The sequence below is a fragment of the Ranitomeya variabilis genome, chromosome 7 (assembly GCF_051348905.1).
Source record: "Ranitomeya variabilis isolate aRanVar5 chromosome 7, aRanVar5.hap1, whole genome shotgun sequence".
In the NCBI taxonomy this organism is placed as follows: Eukaryota; Metazoa; Chordata; class Amphibia; order Anura; family Dendrobatidae; genus Ranitomeya; species Ranitomeya variabilis.
Window position 1 is genome coordinate 107,729,082 of NC_135238.1, and position 24,435 is coordinate 107,753,516.

The following is a 24,435-nucleotide window of genomic DNA, read 5'->3' on the forward strand; positions in this document are numbered from 1 at the left end:
CCACTTTTCCTAAGGAGAAAACCGGACGGGTATTTCAGGACAATTATAAACTTGAGAAAGTTGAGCAAATGTCTGAAAATGCAGACTTTCAAAATGGAAGTCAGCGGTGAAAATGTTATTCCCTTCCTGTTTCATGACCATTCTAGATCTAAAGGCCGCATACTATCACGCCCTATCCATAAGGACTACCGCAAGTTTCTCAGAGTAGCAGTCACCATACAGGGGGTGATAAGACACTACCAATTCTGTGTCCTTCCGTTTGGTCTAGCCATCGCCCCAAGGGTATTCACCAAATTAGTGGCGGATATAATGGCACACTTGAGGGAACAAGACATCCTGATAGTCCCCTACCTAGACTACTTCCTGATAATAGGCAGTTCCCCTCGTCACTGAGAAAATCAATTACAGAAAGTCATGGATACTTTAACCAACCTAGGCTGGCTCCTAAATTTACAAAAATCTAGGGTCATGCCGAGTCAGGTTCATGAATTCCTAGGCATTACTTTGGACTCAATCAAACAGGATGTCACCTCCCGGAGGAGAAGGTTCACAAAATGATAGATTTGGCGTCACGTGCGAAAGGTCTTCCCATCAAAACATTGCGTAAAGCAATGTCTCTTCTGGGGTCAATGACTTCTTGTATCCCGGCGGTCCAATGGGTACAGATCCACAAAGGGACTTACAGTTGGAGGTACTGTCAGCAGAACATTTTCTAGAAGGAGATTTAGAAGGGTGGTTAGCCATGTCCTCAAAAACAACATTCTCCCTAGATTGGTGGATAAATACAAACAACTTAACACGGGGCGTTCCTTGGATGATACCAATCTCCCAGGTCCTGACTACGGATGCGAATCCCAAGGGGTGAGGGACCCACCTGGACGATCAGATAACTCAGGGGGTCTGGGAAGTGGAGCTAAAATCAGTGTCCTCAAATATGAAGGAGTTGTTAGCGGTAAAGTTCGCCCTTTCGAAATTTCTGTCCACCCTCCGGTCCCATCACGTGAGGGCATTCTTGGACAACCGAGTGGTGGTAGTGTATCTGAATCACCAAGCGGATACCAGGTCTCGCTCGCTTATGGATGTAACGAAGTCCATTTTTCAGCTAGCCGAGAACAGTTTGGGCTCCCTATCGGCGCTCCATATAAAGGAGATAGAAAACAGCAAAACAGACTTTCTGAGCCTTGGCTGAGACAGGGCGAGTGGGAGCTAAATCAGACGGTGTTTGATCAGATCGCAGAAATGTGGGGATACCCTACCTTAGACCTGTTCGCCAGCAGTCGGAATCAGAAGGTAGATGCCTTCTGTTCGATAGATCCAGCAGGGGGCCCAGTGGCTGTAGACGCCTTCATGATTCCATGGAGCCACCCTCTAACATATGCCTTTCCACAAATTGCCCTAATCCCGGCAGTTCTGAGGAAGGTACGGGAAGACAAGGCGAGATTAATTCTAATAGCCCTTTTCTGGCTGAGGAGGACATGGTTTTCCTGGCTGAGGAGAATATCCATCTCTGACCCTTGGGTTCTTCCGGATCTCTCGGACCTTCTCTCTCAAGGACCAGTGCCTCATCCACAGGCGGAAAACTTCCACATGACCGCCTGGAACTTGACAGGTTGCTATTAAGTAAAAAAGGGTTTTCTCCAAACTTAGTTGCCACTTTGCTACAAAGCAAGAAGCCAGTGACCACAAAAATATACGGGAAAACGTGGAAAAAATTTTTCGATTTCAGACTGTAAATGAGATGGTGAGGTTGCCACTATCCGCCATCTTAGAGTTTCTGCAGAAAGGTCTACAACAGGGGTTGGCCACAAGCACCTTGAAAGTCTAAGTTGTGGTATTGGGGGCCCTGTACAATTGCGACCTGGCTAGGAATCGCTAGATATCTAGGATCATTAAAGCCTCAGGCAGGTCTAAACCCATTCCATCTCTCTGTACTCCCTCTTGGGACCTGAACTTAGTTCTTACAGCCCTAACTAAGGCCCCCTTCGAACCCCTAGCAGAAGCTTCACTAAAAGTCATGTCACTTAAAACTTCACTCCTCGTTGCTCTTAATTCAGGCCGTAGAGTCAGTGATATCCAGGCCCTATTGTCATACCCTATTTTTACTCAGATTCTAGAGGATAGAGTGGTTCTTAAAACTGACCCGGCCTACCACCCAAAAGTAGCGTCACATTTTCATAGAGTTCAAGAGATATCCCTCCCTTCTTTCTGCCCCAATCCAAAAAATTAAAGTGAGGAAGTCTTACATACCCTAGATGTCAGGTGCCTAGTCCAGTATCTAGCAGCCACTCGGGAGTGTAGGAAGGATAGGTCTCTCTTTGTGTGCTTCCAGGGACTTCAGAAGGGGCAGATGCGGGAGAGAGGTACCGCCTTCAGATGCGGGAGAGAGGTACCACCTTTTTATCTGTAAGTTTCCTGTCCCCGATGGGCGGATCCCCTCTCTCTGCCGTCATGGGCTCAGAGAAATAAAGTTATCGGTAAGTAACTACATTTTGATGGTATGGGGTTGGTTAACATGTTCATTATTTTTTAACCCCTATACCCCTCCCCTCCAAGGTGGTTTGCACATTAATGACCAGGTCAATTTTTACAATTCTGACCACTGTCGCTTTATGAGGTAGTAACTCTGGAACGCTTCAACAGATCTCGCTAATTTTGACAATATTTTTTCGTGACATATTGTACTGCATGATAGTGGTAACATTACTTCTATATGACTTGCGTTTATTTGTGAAAAAAAGGAAAATTGGCAAAAATGTTGCAATTTTCAAACTTTGAATTCTTATACCCTTAAATAAGAGAGCTATATCACACAAAAAATTAGTTAATAAGTAACATTTCCCACATGTCCACTTTACATCAACACAATTTTTGAACCAAACATTTTTTTTGTTAGGAAGTTATAAGGGGTAAAAGTTGACCAGTGATTTCTAATGTTTCCAAAAAAAATTACAAAACCATTTTTTTAGGGACCACATCACATTTGAAGTGACTTTAAAGGGGTCTATATGACAGAAAATACACAAAAGTGACACCATTCTAAAACCTGCACCCCTCAAGGTGCTCAAAACCACATTCAAGAAGTTTATTAACCCTTTAGGTGCTTCACAGGAATTTTTGGAATGTGGAAAAAACAATGAACATTTAACTTTTTTCACAAAAAATTTACTTTAGACCCCAATTTTTTTTTTAGTTTCGCATAGGTAACAGGAAAAAATGGCCATTTGTTGTGCAATTTCTCCTGAGCATGCCAATAGCCCATAGGTGGGGGTAAACTACTGTTTGGGTGCACGGCAGAGCTTGGAAGGGAAGGAGCGCCATTTGACTTTTTGAATGCAAGATTTGCTGGAACAATTAGTGAACACCATGTTGTGTTTTGAGAGCCGCTGATGTGCCTAAACAGTGAAAATCCCCCACAAGTGACACCATTTTGGAAAGTAGACCCCTCAGGGAACGTATTTCGGTGTTTGGTGAGCACATTGATTAACCAGGTGCTTCACAGACGTTTAACGTTGATTAGTGAAAATAAAAAAAATCCCCACCATTACAGCTAACATAGAAAAAAAACGAAACAAAACACATACCATGAGATACAGCCTTCCCAAAACCCTGTCCGATGACAAATGTTTTCTATGTTAGCTGTTTTTTTGTATTAGTGGTAGGACTCGCAAGTAATGAGGACCCTTGACGTTGGGTTGCGAGCTTATCTATTTTGGCCAAAATATTAACCATTACCTCATTTAATGTATTTATCATACGCATTCATTTTTTGCACTTTTTATCATATCATTTTTTGCAGGATGTGGCCAGGCCTCTTTTTGTTGGCTTGGTTTATTGGGGCGTCTGTCCCTGTGTACTGCATACTATAGTGCAAGGGCATCATTAATAGGCTGCAAACCAGACACTGTGCATCTCACTTACCTGTGTAACTGGCGTCCTATGCAAGCTTTATCAATGTGCATTTTTTTACTAGGCAGCCAACCCCTCCAATGTCTGGCTAGTGTGGGGGTGGCGGTTTTTAACCAGTAGTTTGCACCTGTGCTGCCCCTTGTCTTTTATCAGTGGAGGCCTGCTGCATCCTGCTAAATGTGCATTTGTCATCGGACAGGGTATTGGGAAGGCTGTATCTCATGGTATGTGTTTTTTTGAGTTTTTTCTATGTTAGCTCACTTATTTCCCAGTTCTCGATCACTTTTCGTCCAGGATCCAAAAATGTAAAGGCTGATGCCTTTTCCCAAAGACTGGATCCAGTTTCTCCTCCTGAACCTCCATCCTCTATTCTTCAACCTGGGGTGATGGTGGCTGATGTCTCATCGGGGTTGAAACGGGAGATTCGAGAAGCTCAGTCTCAAGCTTCCCCATCCAAACCAGCTGATAAACTGTCCCTATTCAGTTTCGCCTCAGGGTTCTTCGGGAGTTCCATGATTCGGCTCTGAGTGGTCATGCTGGGATCTCGGCTATGCGAGGGGCCATCGCAAGAGTTTTTTGGTTGTCCTCGCTTTCATTTGATGCTAAGAAGTTTGTGTCTGCTTGTGAAGTTTGAGCCTGCGCTAAGAGCTCTCATAACCAGCCAGGTGAGGAATTGATGCCTTTGCCAGTTCCTCATAGACCATGGACACATTTACCCATGGATTTTATCACCACTCTTCCCTCTTCCAAGGGTTTACACTGTCATATGGGTGGTGGCGGACAGATTTTCTAAACAAGCGCACTTCGTATCCTTGTTCTCTTTGCCTTCTGTGGAAACTTTGTCCAGGTTGTTTGTGCAGCGTGTGGTTCGTTTGCATTCTGTGCCTTTGAATGTGGAGTCTGATCGTGTAGTGCAGTTTGTGTCCAGGTTCTGGAGGGCATTTTGCAAAAGGCTGGGTGTTGAGTTGTTCTTTTCGTCTGAATACCATCCGGAGACCAATGGTCAGACTGAGCGGACCAACCAGTCGTTGGAGCAAATTTTGCGCTGTCTTTCCACTTCCAGACAGAATGATTGGTGTGATGCACCGCCTTTAGCGGAGTTTGCCTTCAATAACCGTGTTAATCACTCCACAGGTATTTCTCCGTTCTTCTGTAATTACAGGATCAATCCACATTTCGGGTAGTTCCCCCTTTTGGACTCTGGTTGCCCTGGGGCTGATGTGGGTGTACAGCAGTTGGGGGACTTATGGCGGGAGGTCCAGAGGAATATTGGGCAGGCTCATAGGAAGTTCAAGGTTTTTGCGGACAGGAGACGGGTTGTGGGACCTACGCTCCGGGTTGGGGATAAAGTTTGGCTGTCAACTAGGAACATTAAGCTTAAGGTTCCTGCGGCAAAATTGGGGCCTAAGTTTATTGGCCCTTATGAGATCATGGAAGTGGTTAACACGATGGCGTTTCGGTTGCGTCTCCCCTCCTCTTTTAAGATCCCCAATGTGTTCCATAGGTCCCTGTTGAAACTGTTGGGGGCTGTTAAGGAAGGATCATTGAATCCTTCTCCACCCATTTTGGTTGATGGTCAGGAGGAGTATGATGTGGAACGCACTGTGGATTCTTGGATGGTCCTTCGTTCCTTTCAGTATCTTGTGCATTGGAAGGGGTATGGTCCGGAGCACCGATCTTGGGTTCCTGCCCAATTGGTTCATGCTGATCGTCTTGTGCGGTCTTTTCATGCCCGATTTCCTGGGAAATCTGGGGGTCCAGTGGCCCCCCATTGAGATGAGGGTACTGTCAAGACTCAGGGTGGGGTGGTTGTGGCTCCCTCCTGGCCAGGTCAAGGTTAAGTCTGTCCGCCTCTCTTTGGTTCTGGAGTGGCTATTTACCGTATTTTTCGGACTATAAGACGCACCGGACCATAAGGTGCACCCCAAATTTGGGGCGAAAATTGCAGAAAAAAAGTTTTATAAGATGGGGGTCCGTCTTATTGTCCGAATTTACAGTATCTTACCTGAGGGCTGGCGGTGGCAGAGCAGGGTCACAAGAGGCATGGTGTCGGCAGAGGTGGGGTGATGCGGTAGGCGTGCACCTGAGCAGGGTCCCTTCTTGCTTAGGTGGGCGACGCCACGGCCTGGTGTCCGTGGGAGGGTTGCAGCAGTGGTTACCGGCACAGGTGCTGGGATGAGGAGGCGCAGTGAGAGGTATGGCGTGAGAGGGGTCCCTTTCCCCGGTGAGGTGAAGCAGCAGCTCGGTAATGCAGCAGAGCCGGGTGAATCCTGTTGTTACCGGTGGTGGAGGCCATCTTCCTGAGGCCGTGCGTGCGCAGATGGAGCGCTCTGCTGCCCGGGGCTTCGGGAAAATGGCCGCGGGATGCCACGCTTGCGCCGATGGGGATCGCGGCGGCCATTTTCCTGAAGCCAAGTTCGCATCTCGGCTTCAGGAAAATGGCTGCCGCGATCCCCATCTGCACACGCGCTGCATCCCGCGGCCATTTTCCTGAAGCCCCGGGCAGCAGAGCACTCCATCTGCGCACGCGCGGCCTCAGGAAGATGGTATTATGTCGGACGCTGTTCAGACCAGGTCGTCCGACAGACAGCGGTAATTCCGCTTTTGACCACTATTTACTCATTGGCGTCTGCTAGATTTTGTCTAGCTGTTCCGGGGTTAATTTACCTGATCCTCGGATTGGAAGCTGGGCCATTTCCATGGCCTTTAAATAGTTCTCCTGATCATTGGGCGTCGCCGATTATAGCTTCTGTCTTGCGTTGTTATCTCGGTCTGGAGTGGAGAGCTGGTGGTTGGAGATTTGTTGCTGGTGGTGTATATTCCTTCGTCTTATTTACTCCTTCCTATATTTGTATTTATTTTGCCCTGCACATTTCTAGTGTATTCCTGAGTGTCTGCGGCGTGGTGTATATTTTCCTTTATCCTTGTCTGTGCTAACTGTGGGTATTTAAGTATTACCTCTTCACTGGGTGGTGGGTGGAGGTTTCAGCCTAGGGCTGAGCTCAGGAGTTAGGGTGAGGTTCGAGGCCTGAACATGCACACCATCAGTGTAAACTTCAAGTAGAGGGTCAGTCAGGATTTCCCTAGTCTTATGGAAATTGCAGGAGCCCGGGTTATTAGCTCTCGCTCACCAAGTCTCTCCCTGACATTATCTAAATGAGCCTCACAGTTGCAAGAATATATGAGAATGTCATCTAGGTACACGATAATGAATTTCCCCAAAACATGCGAGAACACATCATTGATGAAATGTTGGAACAATGCAGGTGCGATAGTCAACCCAAACGGCATCACCAAATTTTCAAAATGACCCTCAGGGGTATTAAAAGCCGTCTTCCACTCATCAGCTTGATGGACTTTATGAGGTTGTACGCCCCCCTGAGGTCAAGCTTGGTGAACCACTTAGCACCTGCCACCTGGTTGAACAAATCTAGTATCAGAGGCATAGGGTATGGATCACGAACCGTAATCTGGTTCAACTCCCTGAAATCCAAACACGGGCGTAATCCGCCATCTTTCTTCTTCACAAAGAAGAACCCTGCTGCCACCGGCGAGGATGACGGCCTGATGTGCCCTTTGCTCAAGCTTTCCGTAATGTAATCTTTTAACGCTTGTCTCTCCGGACCGGAAATGTTAAACATCCTTGCTTTAGGTAATTTGGCCCCTGGTTTAAACCTGATAGAACAGTCATAAGGACGATGTGGCGGCAACTCTGAACAACCCTTCTCAGAGAACACATCCACAAAATCCTGAAGTGACTCCGGAACGCTTGAAGTCACCGCAGCCACACATGTGGCCAGGCAATTCTCCTGGCAGAGCTCGCTCCACCGAATTATGTCCTGAGTTTTCCAGTCAATTACCGGGTTGTGCATGGACAACCGAGGAAAACCCAAAACCACCTGAGCAGGAAGATTCCTGAGCACCTTACATGTAACCCGCTCAGAATGTAGAACTCCAATGTGGAGTTTCACCTCAGCCACAAATTCAGTAATCTCCCCCTGAGAGAGAGGAGCAGCATTGATGGTGACCACGTGGATAGGATGAGACAGTTTTTCAATCCTAAAACCTGCTGTGTGTGCAAACCCCTCATCAATGAGATGAACCACTATCCACAAAAACAGTAATTGGCAGCTCACTGCCAGCAACAAAAACCTTAGCAGGGAGTATGCACTGAGAAACCATCATGGAGGATATACATAAGTTCAGACTGGTCTCCTCCACACCCTCTGAGCTCAGAAGTTTTCCGCCGTTGCGTTTTTCTTAGGCAGCAGAGGACAGATGTTAATAAAATGACCAGTTTTACCACAGTAAAAGCAGGCTCCCTGCTTCCTGAGCTCAGGGACTCGATGCTTGACATGTGACACCCCTGCGATTTGCATAGGCTCCGTGGGCTCACCTGCAGCAACCTCACGTGAACCTAAACCCTCTCCCATAGGCGGTGTCTCATGCTCCCCCTGACGCAAACGGCGATCAATGCGGACAACCAGACTCATAGCGGAATCCAGAGAAGTAGGAGTCTCGTACATCAGAAGGGCTTTTTTAACCCTTCCAGAAATCCCATGTATAAACTGACTCCGCAATGCTGGATCATTCCATTGGGTATCGATCGCCCAGCGGCAGAATTCAGAACAGTTATCCTCTGCTACTCGCTCCCCCTGGCGTATCTTAGATTCTGCCAGAGCCATTCTGTCAGGTTCATCGTAGATTTTCCCAAGAGAAGAAAAAAAACTCTCCACAGAGACAAATGCCACAGAATCAGATGGCAAAGAAAACGCCCATGCTTGGGGATCCCCGCTTAACAATGACAACACCAGGCCCACACGCTGAGCCTCATTACCCGAAGATATCGGGCGCATACGGAAATATAGTTTGCAAGCTTCACGAAAAGAAACAATTTTACTGCGTTCCCCAGCAAATTTTTCAGGCAACGGAAATTTAGGCTCAGTAACTCTTCCTGTCGCTCCAGCTTGCACATTGGACACTGCTAGTCCCTGTTGCTGCACTGCCCCCCTCAACTCAGTGACCTGTAGGGACAGCGCCTCCAACTGGCGGGTTATGGAAGTCATGGGATCCATGACAAAAAAAAAAAAAAAAGAAACCCCTTTTTTTTTTTTGTTGTTGTTGGGCCGATTATAATGTCAGGGAGAGACTTAGTGAGCGAGAGCTAATAACCCGGGCTCCTGGAATTTCTGTAAGACTAGGGAAATCCTGACTGACCCTCTGTTATGATCCAGTGGTAGGATCACCAAACTGACCTGATAGGTAAACCTGAATAATAGGACAAGCTCCGGGGAAGTGGGAACTATACCGACCACAATACTGATCCTATCCAAACACACTAAAGGCAGCCGTGGAGCGTTACCTAAAAACCTAGACGCCTCTTCACAGCCTGAGAAACTGGCTACCCCTAGAGAGAAGGCAAAGCCTCACTTGCCTCAGAGAAATAACCGCAAAGTTTAGGCAGCCCCCCACAAATAATAACGGTGAGTTAAGGGGAAAATACAAACGTAGGAATGAAAAACAGGTTTAAGCAAATGAGGCCCGCTAACACTAAATAGACAGAAGATAGCAGGGATCTGTGCAGTCGGTACAAAAACTATCAAAAACTAACCACGCAGAAAGTACAAGAACCCCCACACTGACTCATGATGTGAGGGGCGCACTCTGCTCCCCAGAGCTTCCAGCAAGCGAAAAATCACATATAAGCAAGCTGGACTGAACACATCATATACTGAGAAACATTTTCAAGGAAACAATGAGCAAAAAGAACTAGCAAGACTTAGCTTCTCAGAAATAGACAGGTCACCAGGAAAATCCAGGAGGGGTCAGAACCAGTACTGAATACAATGACAGCAGGCCACAAGTAAAGGTCCAGGTGGAGTTAAATAGGAACCAGCATAGCAGGAAATGAGGCAGCTGACCCGCAGTATCGCTAAAGGCCACCAGAGGGAGCCCAGATGGAATTCACAACAACCCTCTACCTGAAGTTTACACTGATGGTGTGCATGTTCAGGCCTCGAACCTCACCCTAACTCCTGAGCTCAGCCCTAGACTGAAACCTCCACCCACCACCCAGTGAAGAGGTAATACTTAAATACCCACAGTTAGCACAGACAAGGATAAAGGAAAATATACACCATGCCGCAGACACTCAGGAATACACTATAAATGTGCAGGGCAAAATAAACACAAATATAGGAAGGAGTAAATAAGGCGAAGGAATATACACCACCAGCAACGAATCTCCAACCACCAGCTCTCCACTCCAGACCGAGATAACAACTCAAGACAGAAGCTATAATCGGCGACACCCAATGATCAGGAGAACTATTTAAAGGCCATGGAAATGGCCCAGCTTCCAATCCGAGGATCAGGTAAATTAACCCCGGAACAGCTAGACAAAATCTAGCAGACGCCAATGAGTAAATAGTGGTCAAAAGCGGAATTACCGCTGTCTGTCGGACGACCTGGTCTGAACAGCGTCCGACATGACAGATGGCCGCCACCACCGGTAACAACAGGATTCACCCGGCTCGGCTGCATTACTGGGCTGCTGCATCACCTCACCGGGGAAAGGGACCCCGCTCACTGCGCCTCCTCATCCCCGCACCTCTGCCGCCACACCTCTGCCGCCGCACCTCTGAAGCCACGGTAAGCCTGCATTGCGACTATTAGACGCACCCCCCATTTTCCCCCCCTTTTTTGGGGGGGGAAAGTGTGTCTTGTAGTCCGAAAAATACAGTAATGCTGGTAGTTCCTGGGTCCAGTGTCAGTAATACTTCCTTCTACTCGGTTTGAGGTCGCTGACCCAGGTTACTCTCTGTAATCGTTGTTCTTCTGCATGTGTGAGCTTTGCTGTGTATGACCCGGTTTGTCCCTTGACTATTGTCTCTGTCTTTCTGCTCGGTACTGATTTGTTCCTCCTGGTATTCTGATACCTTGGCTTGCCTCTGTTTACTCGTCTGTCTTGTCCCTGGTTATCTCTTTCCCATCTTGCTTCTGACCCTCGGCTTTGCTCTCTGATTACATTATTGGTTTTGTCCTTTGTATTCTGTGTTCTTGTCCAGCTCCCCGTCCCCGCGCATGGTAGCTCCAGCCCCTGTGGTCATGTGACCAGCTAGCTCCGCCCATGTGATCATATGGCCAGTTAAGCTAAGGTCCTATGTACACTGCGCTCTTTGGTCTCCGCAGACCCTGTTTATTGGCGCACATCCCCTGTTAGCGCCCCCAAGCTTAACCCAGGTGACACTGTCCCCATGTCACTACTGGAAGGAGCGCCATACTGTAGTGCACATTTTACTGTTATGGTTTGTGGGTGCCATTACCCACTGGGAGAGCCACTGAGATGGGGTCATACCAAAACAGTTAAATCAAGGGAAAATTAAACCAAAATAGTGAACATATAATCCCTATAAAAACAACTTTAACCCCTTAATCCCGTTTGACGTACTATCCCGTCAAGGTGACCTGGGACTTAATTCCTGGTGACGGGATAGTACGTCATACGCGATCGGCCGCACTCACGGGGGGAGCGCGGCCGATCGCGGCCGGGTGTCAGCTGCCTATCGCAGCTGACATCCGGCACTATGTGCCAGGAGCGGTCACGGACCGCCCCCGGCACATTAACCCCCGGCACACCGCGATCAAACATGATCGCGATGTGCCGGCGGTGCAGGGAAGCATCGCGCAGGGAGGGGGCTCCCTGCGGGCTTCCCTGAGCCCCCCGCAGCAACGCGATGTGATCGCGTTGCTGCGAGGGTCTTACCTCCCTCCCTGCAGGCCCCAGACCCGGATCCAAGATGGCCGCGGATCCGGGTCCTGCAGGGAGGGAGGTGGCTTCACAGAAGCCTGCTCAGAGCAGGCACTGTGAAGCAGCCTGCACTTCTCGCAGATCGGTGATCTGTCAGAGTGCTATGCAAACTGACAGATCACCGATCTGTAATGTCCCCCCCTGGGGCAAAGTAAAAAAGTAAAAAAAAAAATTTCCAAATGTGTAAAAAAAAATAAAAAAAAAATATTCCAAAATAATGAAAAAAAAATATATATATTATTCCCATAAATACATTTCTTTATCTAAATAAAATAAAAAAAACAATAAAAGTACACATATTTAGTATTGCCGCATCCGTAACGACCCGACCTATAAAACTGGCCCACTAGTTAAGCCCTTCAGTAAACACCGTAAGAAAAAAAAAAAAAAAACGAGGCAAAAAACAACGCTTTATTACCATACCGCCGAACAAAAAAGTGGAACAACACGCGATCAAAAAGACAGATATAAATAACCATGGTACCGCTGCAAACGTCATCTTGTCCTGCAAAAAACAAGCCGCCATACAGCATCATCAGCAAAAAAATAAAAAAGTTATAGTCCTGAGAATAAAGCGATACCAAAATAATAATTTTTTCTATAAAATAGTTTTTATCGTATAAAAGCGCCAAAACATAAAAAAATGATATAAATGAGATATCGCTGTAATCGTACTGACCCGACGAATAAAACTGCTTTATCAATTTTACCAAACGTGGAACGGTATAAACGCCTCCCCCAAAAGAAATTCATGAATAGCTGGTTTTTGATCACTCTGCCTCACAAAAATCGGAATAAAAAGCGATCAAAAAATGTCACGTGTCTGAAAATGTTACCAACAAAAACGTCAACTCGTCCCGCAAAAAACAAGACCTCATGTGACTCTGTGTACTTAAATATGGAAAAATTATAGCTCTCAAAATGTGGTAACGCAAAAAATATTTTTTGCAATAAAAAGCGTCTTTCAGTGTGTGACGGCTGCCAATCATAAAAATCCGCTAAAAAACCCGCTATAAAAGTAAATCAAACCCCCCTTCATCACCCCCTTAGTTAGGGAAAAATAAAAAAATTAAAAAAAATGTATTTATTTCCATTTTCCCATTAGGGTTAGGGTTGGGGCTAGGGTTGGGGCTACAGTTAGGGTTGGGGCTAGGGTTAGGGTTGGGGCTAAAGATAGGGTTAGGGTTTGGATTACATTTACGGTTGGGAATAGGGTTGGGTGTGTCTGGGTTAGGGGTGTGGTTAGGGTTACTGTTGGGATTAGAGTAAGGGGTGTGTTTGGATTAGGGTATCAGTTATAATTGGGGGGTTTCCACTGTTTAGGCACATCAGGGGCTCTCCAAACGGGACATGGCATCCGATCTCAATTCCAGCCAATTCTGCGTTGAAAAAGGAAAACAGTGCTCCTTCCCTTCAGAGCTCTCCCGTGTGCCCAAACAGGGGTTTACCCCAACATATGGGATATCAGCGTACTCAGGACAAACTGGACAACAACTTTTGGGGTCCAATTTCTCCTGCTACCCTTGTGAAAATACAAAACTGGGGGCTAAAAAATCATTTTTGTGAAAAAAAAAAGAATTTTTATTTTCACGGCTCTGCGTTATAAACTGTAGTGAAACACTTGGGGGTTCAAAGTTCTCACAACACATCTAGATAAGTTCCTTGGGGGGTCTAGTTTCCAATATGGGGTCACTTGTGGGGGGTTTGTACTGTTTGGGTACATCAGGGGCTCTGCAAATGCAACGTGACGCCTGCAGACCAATCCATTTAAGTCTGCATTCCAAATGGCGCTCCTTCCCTTCCGAGCTCTGTCATGCGCCCAAACAGTGGTTCCCCCCCACATATTGGGTATCAGCGTACTCAGGACAAATTGGACAACAACTTTTGGGGTCCAATTTCTCCTGCTACCCTTGTGAAAATACAAAACTGGGGGCTAAAAAATCATTTTTGTGAAAAAAAAAAGAATTTTTATTTTCACGGCTCTGCGTTATAAACTGTAGTGAAACACTTGGGGGTTCAAAGTTCTCACAACACATCTAGATAAGTTCCTTGGGGGGTCTAGTTTCCAATATGGGGTCACTTGTGGGGGGTTTGTACTGTTTGGGTACATCAGGGGCTCTGCAAATGCAACGTGACGCCTGCAGACCAATCCATTTAAGTCTGCATTCCAAATGGCGCTCCTTCCCTTCCGAGCTCTGTCATGCGCCCAAACAGTGGTTCCCCCCCACATATTGGGTATCAGCGTACTCAGGACAAATTGGACAACAACTTTTGGGGTCCAATTTCTCCTGCTACCCTTGTGAAAATACAAAACTGGGGGCTAAAAAATCATTTTTGTGAAAAAAAAAAGAATTTTTATTTTCACGGCTCTGCGTTATAAACTGTAGTGAAACACTTGGGGGTTCAAAGTTCTCACAACACATCTAGATAAGTTCCTTGGGGGGTCTAGTTTCCAATATGGGGTCACTTGTGGGGGGTTTGTACTGTTTGGGTACATCAGGGGCTCTGCAAATGCAACGTGACGCCTGCAGACCAATCCATTTAAGTCTGCATTCCAAATGGCGCTCCTTCCCTTCCGAGCTCTGTCATGCGCCCAAACAGTGGTTCCCCCCCACATATTGGGTATCAGTGTACCCAGGACAAATTGGACAACAACTTTTGGGGTCCAATTTATCCTGATACCCTTGTGAAAATACAAAACTGGGGGCTAAAAAATCATTTTTGTGAAAAAAAAAAAAGAATTTTTATTTTCACGGCTCTGCGTTATGAACTGTAGTGAAACACTTGGGGGTTCAAAGTTCTCACAACACATCTAGATAAGTTCCTTGGGGGGTCTAGTTTCCAATATGGGGTCACTTATGGGGGGTTTGTACTGTTTGGGTACATCAGGGGCTCTGCAAATGCAACGTGACGCCTGCAGACCAATCCATTTAAGTCTGCATTCCAAATGGCGCTCCTTCCCTTCCGAGCTCTGTCATGCGCCCAAACAGTGGTTCCCCCCCACATATTGGGTATCAGCGTACTCAGGATAAATTGGACAACAACTTTTGGGGTCCAATTTATCCTGATACCCTTGTGAAAATACAAAACTGGGGGCTAAAAAATCATTTTTGTGAAAAAAAAAAAAGATTTTTTATTTTCACGGCTCTGCGTTATGAACTGTAGTGAAACACTTGGGGGTTCAAAGTTCTCACAACACATCTAGATAAGTTCCTTGGGGGGTCTAGTTTCCAATATGGGGTCACTTGTGGGGGGTTTGTACTGTTTGGGTACATCAGGGGCTCTGCAAATGCAACGTGACGCCTGCAGACCAATCCATTTAAGTCTGCATTCCAAATGGCGCTCCTTCCCTTCCGAGCTCTGTCATGCGCCCAAACAGTGGTTCCCCCCCACATATTGGGTATCAGCGTACTCAGGATAAATTCGACAACAACTTTTGGGGTCCAATTTATCCTGATACCCTTGTGAAAATACAAAACTGGGGGCTAAAAAATCATTTTTGTGAAAAAAAAAAGAATTTTTATTTTCACGGCTCTGCATTATAAACTGTAGTGAAACACTTGGGGGTTCAAAGCTCTAAAAACACATCTAGATAAGTTCCTTATGGCGTCTACTTTCCAAAATGGTGTCACTTGTGGGGGTTTTTAATGTTTAGGCACATCAGGGGCTCTCCAAACGCAACATGGCATCCCATCTTAATTCCAGTCAATTTTGCATTGAAAAGTAAAATAGCGCTCCTTCCCTTCCGAGCTCTGCTATGCGCCCAAACAGTGGTTTACCCCCACATATGGGGCATCGTCGTACTCAGGACAAATTGCACAACAACTTTTGTGGTCTAATTTCTAATCTTACCCTTGGGGAAATAAAAAAATGGGGGCGAAAAGATCATTTTTGTGAAAAAATATGATTTTTTTATTTTTACGGCTCTGCATTATAAACTTCTGTGAAGCCCTTGTTGGGTCAAAGTGCTCAACACACATCTAGATAAGTTCCTTAGGGGGTCTACTTTCCAAAATGGTGTTACTTGTGGGGGGTTTCAATGTTTAGGCACATCAGGGGCTCTCCAAACGCAACATGGCGTCCCATCTCAATTCCAGTCAATTTTGCATTGAAAAGTCAAATGGCGCTCCTTCCCTTCCGAGCTCTGCCCTGCGCCCAAACAATGGTTTACACCCACATATGGGGTATCAGCGTACTCAGGACAAATTGCACAACAATTTTTGGGGTCCAATTTCTTCTCCTACCCTTGGGAAAATAAAAAATTGGGGGCGAAAAGATCATTTTTGTGAAAAAATATGATTTTTTATTTTTACGGCTCCGCATTATAAACTTCTGTGAAGCACTTGTTGAGTCAAAGTGCTCACCACACATCTAGATAAGATCCTTAGGGGGTCTACTTTCCAAAATGGTGTCACTTGTGGGGGGTTTCAATGTTTAGGCACATTAGGGGCTCTCCAAATGCAACATGCGTCCCATCTCAATTCCAGTCAATTTTGCATTGAAAAGTCAAATGGCGCTCCTTTCCTTCCGAGCTCTGCCATGTGCCCAAACAGTGGGTTACCCCCACATATGGGGTATCAGCGTACTCAGGACAAATTGTACAACAACTTTTGGGGTCTATTTTCTCCTGTTACCCTTGGTAAAATAAAACAAATTGGATCTGAAATAAATTTTGTGTGAAAAAAAGTTAAATGTTCATTTTTATTTAAACATTCCAAAAATTCCTGTGAAACACCTGAAGGGTTAATAAACTTCTTCAGAGTGGTTTTGAGTACCTTGAGGGGTGCAGTTTTTAGAATGGTGTCACACTTGGGTATTTTCTATCATATAGACACCTCAAAGTGACTTCAAATGAGATGTGGTCCCTAAAAAAAAATGGTGTTGTAAAAATGAGAAATTGCTGGTCAACTTTTAACCCTTATAACTCCGTCACAAAAAAAAATTTTGGTTCCAAAATTGTGCTGATGTAAAGTAGACATGTGGGAAATGTTACTTATTAAGTATTTTGCATGACATATGTCTGTGATTTAAGGGCATTATAATTCAAAGTTGGAAAATTGCGAAATTTTCAAAATTTTCGCCAAATATTCGTTTTTTGCACAAATAAACGCAAGTTATATCGAATAAATTTTACCACTAACATGAAGTACAATATGTCACGAGAAAACAATGTCAGAATCGCCAAGATCCGTTGAAGCGTTCCAGAGTTATAACCTCATAAAGGGACAGTGGTCAGAATTGTAAAAATTGGCCCGGTCATTAACGTGCAAACCACCCTCGGGGCTTAAGGGGTTAATAATGACATTTTAAAAACACCTATCCAGTGAAAAAAATAGTAGATACCATCAATGAAAAAATTGACCAAACACCTACAATAAACCTGCAATAAACCTCACTTGTACCTGACTTACTGTGGAGGTTGGCAGACTAATAGGACGATTTTTTGGCGCCCCCACTCAGCGAGGACTGTCCCTCACTCCCCTGTTAAATCCCTACCAATAAAGGTGGGAAAATAATGTCATGATAGAACAGAGATGAAAAACAGTATATCAACATAAGGCCAATGAATATTTTTTGCAGGTTAACTGTAGACAGATAAATATCAAAAAAATAAAATAAATTTTCTCTATCCAATATCATGACCGGCACTCCAAAACACGTGATGCACCAATCACTTGTCCTAACTGGTACTACAGCACATAGTGAGGTAAATAGAATCATTCATAAGCCAAATATGGAAAGTAAACCAGGAGTGACTTATGATGAACTGGAATAACCCCGACGCGTTTCCCCGCCGTTGCGGTTCATCAGGAGGTCCAAGAGATAGTGTGGGTCCTACGTTATTCATTTCTTAATCTCATTTGAGTATCAGCAATATGCAGGCTAAAAGACGAGGGTATAAAATAGGGGATCAATTTCCCCTCATATGGTCGACCACAGTCTTAATGCACTGCGGTTATTCCTGCCAATATGATTATTGTGTGCTTTAAGTTTAGACAAGAGAAACAGTTTATCCAATGAAGGCAGGAGGTGTGACATTGGAATGCGTTCCACAAGCTGGAACCCACAAATTTAATAGACATCGGGTATTAGGAGACGCGACCTTAAGTGATGCGTAATCGCGCCACCGGAAGTGATGATAGACCGGCTTCTGCGTTCCACACAATGGAGCTCAAACTATATCGAGCGTCTGGAAGTGATATTCCGGAATTGTTCGGTGGAATGCATACTGGATCTAGGTGAAGACCTTCTCTTTATATCTCTGACAGATGGATTATGGTGTATCTAACCCGTTAAAAAAAACACCGACCATGTGATGGGCGGTGCCGATTATGACGTCAGCACGTAATGGGGTTATTTAAGTCCAACCATTTGACCGCCGGCTCTGTCATCAATCATCATGGCATCCGGCTTGCTGAACATCCACACTATCTCTTGAACCTCCTGATGAACCGCAACGGGGGGAAACGAGTCGGGGTTATTCCGGTTCATCATAAGTCACTCCTGGTTTACTTTCCATATTTGGCTTATGAATGATTCTATTTACCTTACTATGTCCTGTTGTATCTGTTAGGACAAGTGTTTGGCCCATCACATGTTTTGGAGTGCCAGTCATGATATTGGATATAGAAAATGTCTTTTATTATCTTTTTGATATTTATCTGTCTACAGTTAACCTGCAAAAAATATTTATTGGCCTTATGTTGATATACTGTTTTTCATCTCATCTCTGTTCTATCATGACATTGTTTTCCCACCTATATTGGTAGGGATTTAACAGGGGAGTGAGGGACAGTCCTCGCTGAGTGGGGGCGCCAAAAAATCGTCCTACTAGGGTGCCAACCTCCACAGTAAGGCAGGTACAAGTTAGGTTTATTGCAGGTTCATTGTAGGTGTTTGGTCATTTTTTTCATTGATGGTATCTACCATTTTTTTCACTGGGTAGGTGTTTTTAAAATTTCATTATTAAAGCTGTTTTTATATTGATTATATGTTCACTATTTTGAGAGCCCCTGAGATGCCAGAACAACATAACCCCCATAAGTGACCTCATTGTACAAACTACTCCTCTCTCAACTAATTAATCTAGGGGTGCAGTGATCATATTGACACCAGATGTGTGTCACAGAATGTTATACCATTGTGCAGAGAAAAAAATATGACATTTTTACCACCAAAATTTTGAGTTATCTTTCTAAGTTATTAATGCTAAATCAGTTAAAAAAAAAACACCATTATACAGGTAGAGATGCTTACCTGTTCAAGGCCTCCAACAATTGCACTAACCAAGGTACAGCGGACCCAAGTTAACATGGCAAACACCAAGTGTCCCCACTGAACAGTTTTTAGCTATGGCCATGGCCACATGTTAATATTGAATGGAGCTGAACAGTAATCTGTAGCTGAGGTGTAGTTCTCCACAGCGGCCATTAAACACTGAAAGAAGCTGTGTTGTTCAGCTACGATTAAAGCACTACTCCAGCGTTTTCTTTATTTTTCAACGCCGGAGTGGTACTTCTAACCTAAGGTCCCTGCCCTTTCTCTTAGGGCTCTCACACAAGCATATACAATGCCATCTGATGTTTTATTGGATATCACTCAGCCCAGTGTTATATTATGCCAGTTCATCATTAGAAAGCAATTGCAGCATGCTGCAAGTGTATCCATGAGTTATCGACTCACGCGCACCCATTAAAGTCTATGAGTTTGTGTGAAACATAGCACTACACTCGGATGTCATTGTATCGTGCGAGAGCATCTGATCAGACTTAGGTGACTCTCTTGACAGAGTTTGATCCGAGTGATATTAGCATAGTCGGCCTAATTCTCTTTCATGAGAGAATCGATGACCATGTGACCCCAGCCTTATACTCACTCGCTGTCATCTTTTTTGGCACCCCTCCAATCCCACGGCAACATCTTGTGACTGCATCTTCTGACTGGCCGGAAGTCAGCGTTAACGGTCACAAGTGCTCAGTGCAAGTGTATGAGAGCCAGAGCGAGTCTTTCATAGAGTTGTATTGAAAAGTGACCGCCAACTCGCTCCAGCAAAGTGTCGGTGATGGAAGGTGAAGACGGTGGCAGGTGAGTATAAGACTATGTGCACACGTTGCAGATTTGCCTCTGGAATTTTTTGTGCGGATTCTGCATCTCTTGGCAGAAAACGCAAGTGTGGATTTGATGCGTTTTTTATGCGGATTTTGTGCGGATTTACTGCAGATGTCATGTGTTTTTACCCCTGCGGATTTCTATAATGGAATGGGTACAAAAATGCTGCAGATCCCCACAAATAAATGACATGCTCCTTCTTTTAATCCGCAGCATTTTCTGTGCGGAATTTTCCGCACCATTAGCACAGCATTTTTTGTCCCATTGATTTACATTGTACTGTAAATCACTTGCGGATCTGCAGAGTTTCTGCGCGGAAAAAAACGCTGTGGCTCCGCAGTAAATCCGCAACGTGTGCTCATAGCCTAATGCTCAAACACCTTAGATTGTAAGCTCCCAACCAGTGCTGCAATTAAAAATAAATACGAGAGTGGTACTTAATCTAAGGATAGATGGTCATAAATATTAATGCCTAGACAATCCCTTTAAGTATTGCAAAGTCTGCTTGTTCATTTTTTGCAGTGTTTTTTCGCGTCATGTTCTACGTATGTATGCATGTTGTTTCCATTGACTTTTTTAGAGGAGTTAAAAATCACCTATAAATATCAGTCTATAAAATGTCCCAACATAAAAATGAAATCCATGTGAAAAATATTAATAAAAACCATTTGAGACGCTGAAAAAGGTGTCTGTAAAGAGCCCTGAATTATTTAAAGAAAGTCTGCATCCACATCTCTGTATTACAAATGTTTACATGATCTGTATTTTTAGAAAGACGTTTGAAATATATTTTTGCTGCCAATTTACATTTCCATATTTATTTATTTTTTTTTTGTTTTGTTTATTTGTTTGTATATCAACTGCTGGTGAAACACAAACACTAAATGAATAAATAACTAACGTTAATTCTTGGCAAAATGCACGTGTGCTGGCTACAGTTAGCTTAATCAGAATAGGGGACCCGTAAATGTTTCACATGAAGACCACATGCTTCACCTCTGTCTGGCAATTTGTTTGTTTATGCTGCATGATTTCTGTTGGGCACAAATTCATGCACATATGAGCAGCCACGTGTCTGTTTTTTTGTCAGTCACTGTACACAATCAATTCAACATGAATTTTTGTGCTCTTATCTGCAGGTACAAATATGACCAATACAGATGACTTTATTCCATGGACTAGATTCTGCAAGGTAAAATAAAAGCAATGTCCAGTATAACATAGTTTGCATAAATACTTACTTTGCTTGCATTTTGTAAAGATTAATGTGTTATTTTCTTAGTAAGAAATGTATTACTTCCAGACTACCCATACACCATAAAAATCTGGGCATTCCACTTTCTACTCTTGGTGACATTTTAAAATTTCTCTATATCACTGTATAGTGATATACAGTGGAGCAGCTGTGCAGCTGCAGCAGCAGGGAGCTGGGTGTCAGACACAGCCGGACTCCATAAGGAAGAACCTAAAGGCATGAACTGGAATATAAGTTGGTGTGCATGCAACATGTAGGCTTGAGTGATGAGCGAGTGTGCTCGTTACTTGAGTTTTCCGAGCATGCGCAGGTGTACTCCAAGTATTTTAGTTGTGCTCGTAGATTATGTTTTTGTCGCCACAGCTGCGTGATTTGTAACAAGCACACTCGCTCATCAGTAGTAGGCGCATGTTCACACAGGCCACTAAACAGACAAAATCAAAGACAGAAACAAAATGAACCAACATCCTGCATTTTTTTGTCAAAATTATGTTAACTAAGAATATTATATTATTTTGATGCAATATTGCTATTTAGTGCATGATGTTTGTGTAAGGTGCCCAAACGAAGTAGTCGAGGGCGAGTTGTCGAACCCACTTGCTCTTGACCTCTACAGACAACACGTGTCCCCGTCTGGTTGCTGCAGTGTGTGGAGTACATCACACTTACTTCTGGCCTGCAGGCTTCTATTGTCTCCAGGTTTTCCTCTTCTGGAACCTTGGCAGCAGTCAGTCTAGGGGAAATAATCAAACTTTTACTTAACAACTGGCAGTCTTTGCAAACAGGCATACAAGATAAGGCCTCACAGGTTGTCGTCTTTCCCACATGTACCGGACACAACTTCAGCCCTGTGTCTCAGTATGGGTAGAGGGTCCTCCTTGCTATCTTCTCTATCACGAGGAATTCTTCTCTTCCACCAGCAGTGCACATGGATTGCAATACCTTCTGCCCCATGTAGTCTGAGTCCATTTTTCCCCGTAGCCTCACAAGCGCTGTGCGCTCAAGGCCCCTGCCATCCATCTCGAGGTTCCACCAGGCCGGTAGATAAAATCACATGGAAGGGTATTTTTGGCAATCCACTGGAAGGGGTGGACACTGACAGCTTGGGGCTCCTGTGCAAGAAATGTGTCTGGTCCCCCTCCATTTATGGCGACAAAGCTATTATATATATTGTAGCATAGCGCCTACTACGTGTCTTGGGGGACGCTCGCATGGCATAGGAATAACGCACTCGGGCACGGTTTTCTATCAAAACACAGTCTTTTAGGTTTATTTCTCACAACATAAACCACGTCCACAGGAACTTGGTAACAGTTTGAACACCGTCTGCTTATATTCAGCTTTACCACAGTTCGTCTCTGACCCCGGTCAGCATCATACACGGTTTTCAGACCGTTACCCGTTGGCAACCTTCACGGGTTTCTGGACACCTCTTGGCCTCAGAGGTGCCCCATACACAATATCTCTCAACCTGACCCCGGTCAGTATCACACGGTTCCTTCCCTGTTGTGAAATTGGATTTTGGGCTCCCCCGGTGGCCACTGGTGGAATTGAACTGGTGTGCATCATCCCCTCTGTTCACCTGTTTCCATCAGGATGTGGGAGTCACTATTTAGCCTTGCTCCTCTGTCACTTCCATGCCGGTCAACATTGTAATCAGAAGCCTTTCTGTGCATGTTCCTGCTGCTAGACAACTCCCAGCTAAGTTGGACTTTAGTCCTCGTTTGTTTTTGCATTTTGTTCCAGTTCACAGCTGTAGTTTCGTTTCTGTGTCTGGAAAGCTCTTGTGATCTGAAATTGCCACTCTGATGTTATGAGTTAATACTAGAGTCTTAAAGTAATTTCAGGATGGTGTTTTGATAGGGTTTTCAGCTGACCATGAAAGTGTCCTTTCTGTCTTCCTGCTATCTAGTAAGCGGACCTCAATTTTGCTAAACCTATTTTCATACTACGTTTGTCATTTCATCTAAAATCACCGCCAATATATGTGGGGGCCTCTGTCTGCCTTTCGGGGAAATTTCTCTAGAGGTGAGCCAGGACTATATTTTCCTCTGCCAGGATTAGTTAGTCCTCCGGCCGGCGCTGGGCGTCTAGGGATAAAACGCAGGCAACGCTACCCGGCTACTGTTAGTTGTGCGGCAGGTTTAGTTCATGGTCAGTTTAGTTTCCATCCTTCCAAGAGCTAGTTCTTATGTTTGCTGGGCTATGTTCTCTTGCCATTGAGAACCATAACAGTTTGACCGGCCTCAAAGGGTTAAATTAATTGACAGAGAAAGGAGAGAAAAGAGAAGTCTGCTGAAGATTTTTTTTTTTTTTCCCTTCAGTTCTGAGTGTGCTTGTAATTGAATCTCTTGCAAGTCTGCCTATATTGCAGCCTTTCTCTCTCTCTCTCCTTCTAATCCTGGAATGGCTCTGTGTTCACCTGTTTAAAATGGATATTCAGAGTTTAGCTGCAGGTTTGAATAATCTCACCACTAAAGTTCAAAATTTACAAGATTTTGTTGTTCAGGTTCCTATATCTGAACCTAGAATTCCTTTGCCTGAATTTTTCTCGGGGAATAGATCTTGCTTTCAAAATTTCAAAAATAATTGCAAGTTGTTTTTGTCCCTGAAATCTCGCTCTGCTGGAGATCCTGCTCAGCAGGTCAGGATTGTGATTTCCTTGCTCCGGGGCGACCCTCAGGATTGGGCTTTTGCATTGGCTCCAGGGGATCCTGCGTTGCTCAATGTGGATGCGTTTTTTCTGGCCTTGGGGTTGCTTTATGAGGAACCTCAGTTAGAACTTCAGGCGGAAAAGGCCTTGATGTCCCTATCTCAGGGGCAAGACGAAGCTGAAATATACTGCCAGAAATTCCGTAAATGGGCTGTGCTTACTCAGTGGAATGAGTGCGCCCTGGCGGCGAATTTCAGAGAGGGTCTCTCTGATGCCATTAAGGATGTTATGGTGGGGTTCCCTGTGCCTGCGGGTCTGAATGAGTCCATGACAATGGCTATCCAGATCGATAGGCGTCTGCGGGAGCGCAAACCTGTGCACCATTTGGCGGTGTCTACTGAGAAGACGCCAGAGAATATGCAATGTGATAGAATTCTGTCCAGAAGTGAACGGCAGAATTTTAGACGAAAAAATGGGTTATGCTTCTATTGCGGTGATTCAACTCATGTTATATCAGCATGCTCTAAGCGTACTAAGAAGCTTGATAAGTCTGTTTCAATTGTCACTTTACAGTCTAAGTTTATTCTATCTGTGACCCTGATTTGTTCTTTATCATCTATTACCGCGGATGCCTATGTCGACTCTGGCGCCGCTTTGAGTCTTATGGATTGGTCCTTTGCCAAACGCTGTGGGTATGATTTG

General features: G+C 44.7%; 1 protein-coding gene across 3 annotated transcripts in view; it reads left to right on the forward strand.

The window, feature by feature from the left end:
• STAT1 (signal transducer and activator of transcription 1) overlaps positions 1-24,435 on the forward strand; it is a 2,295,457-nt gene that overhangs the window by 1,129,606 nt on the left and 1,141,416 nt on the right. For all 3 annotated transcript variants that reach the window (XM_077275645.1, XM_077275646.1, XM_077275644.1), the window contains exon 18: positions 20,965-21,017. In XM_077275645.1, the coding sequence (XP_077131760.1) occupies positions 20,965-21,017 (53 nt within the window). The remainder of the gene's footprint in view (positions 1-20,964; positions 21,018-24,435) is intronic.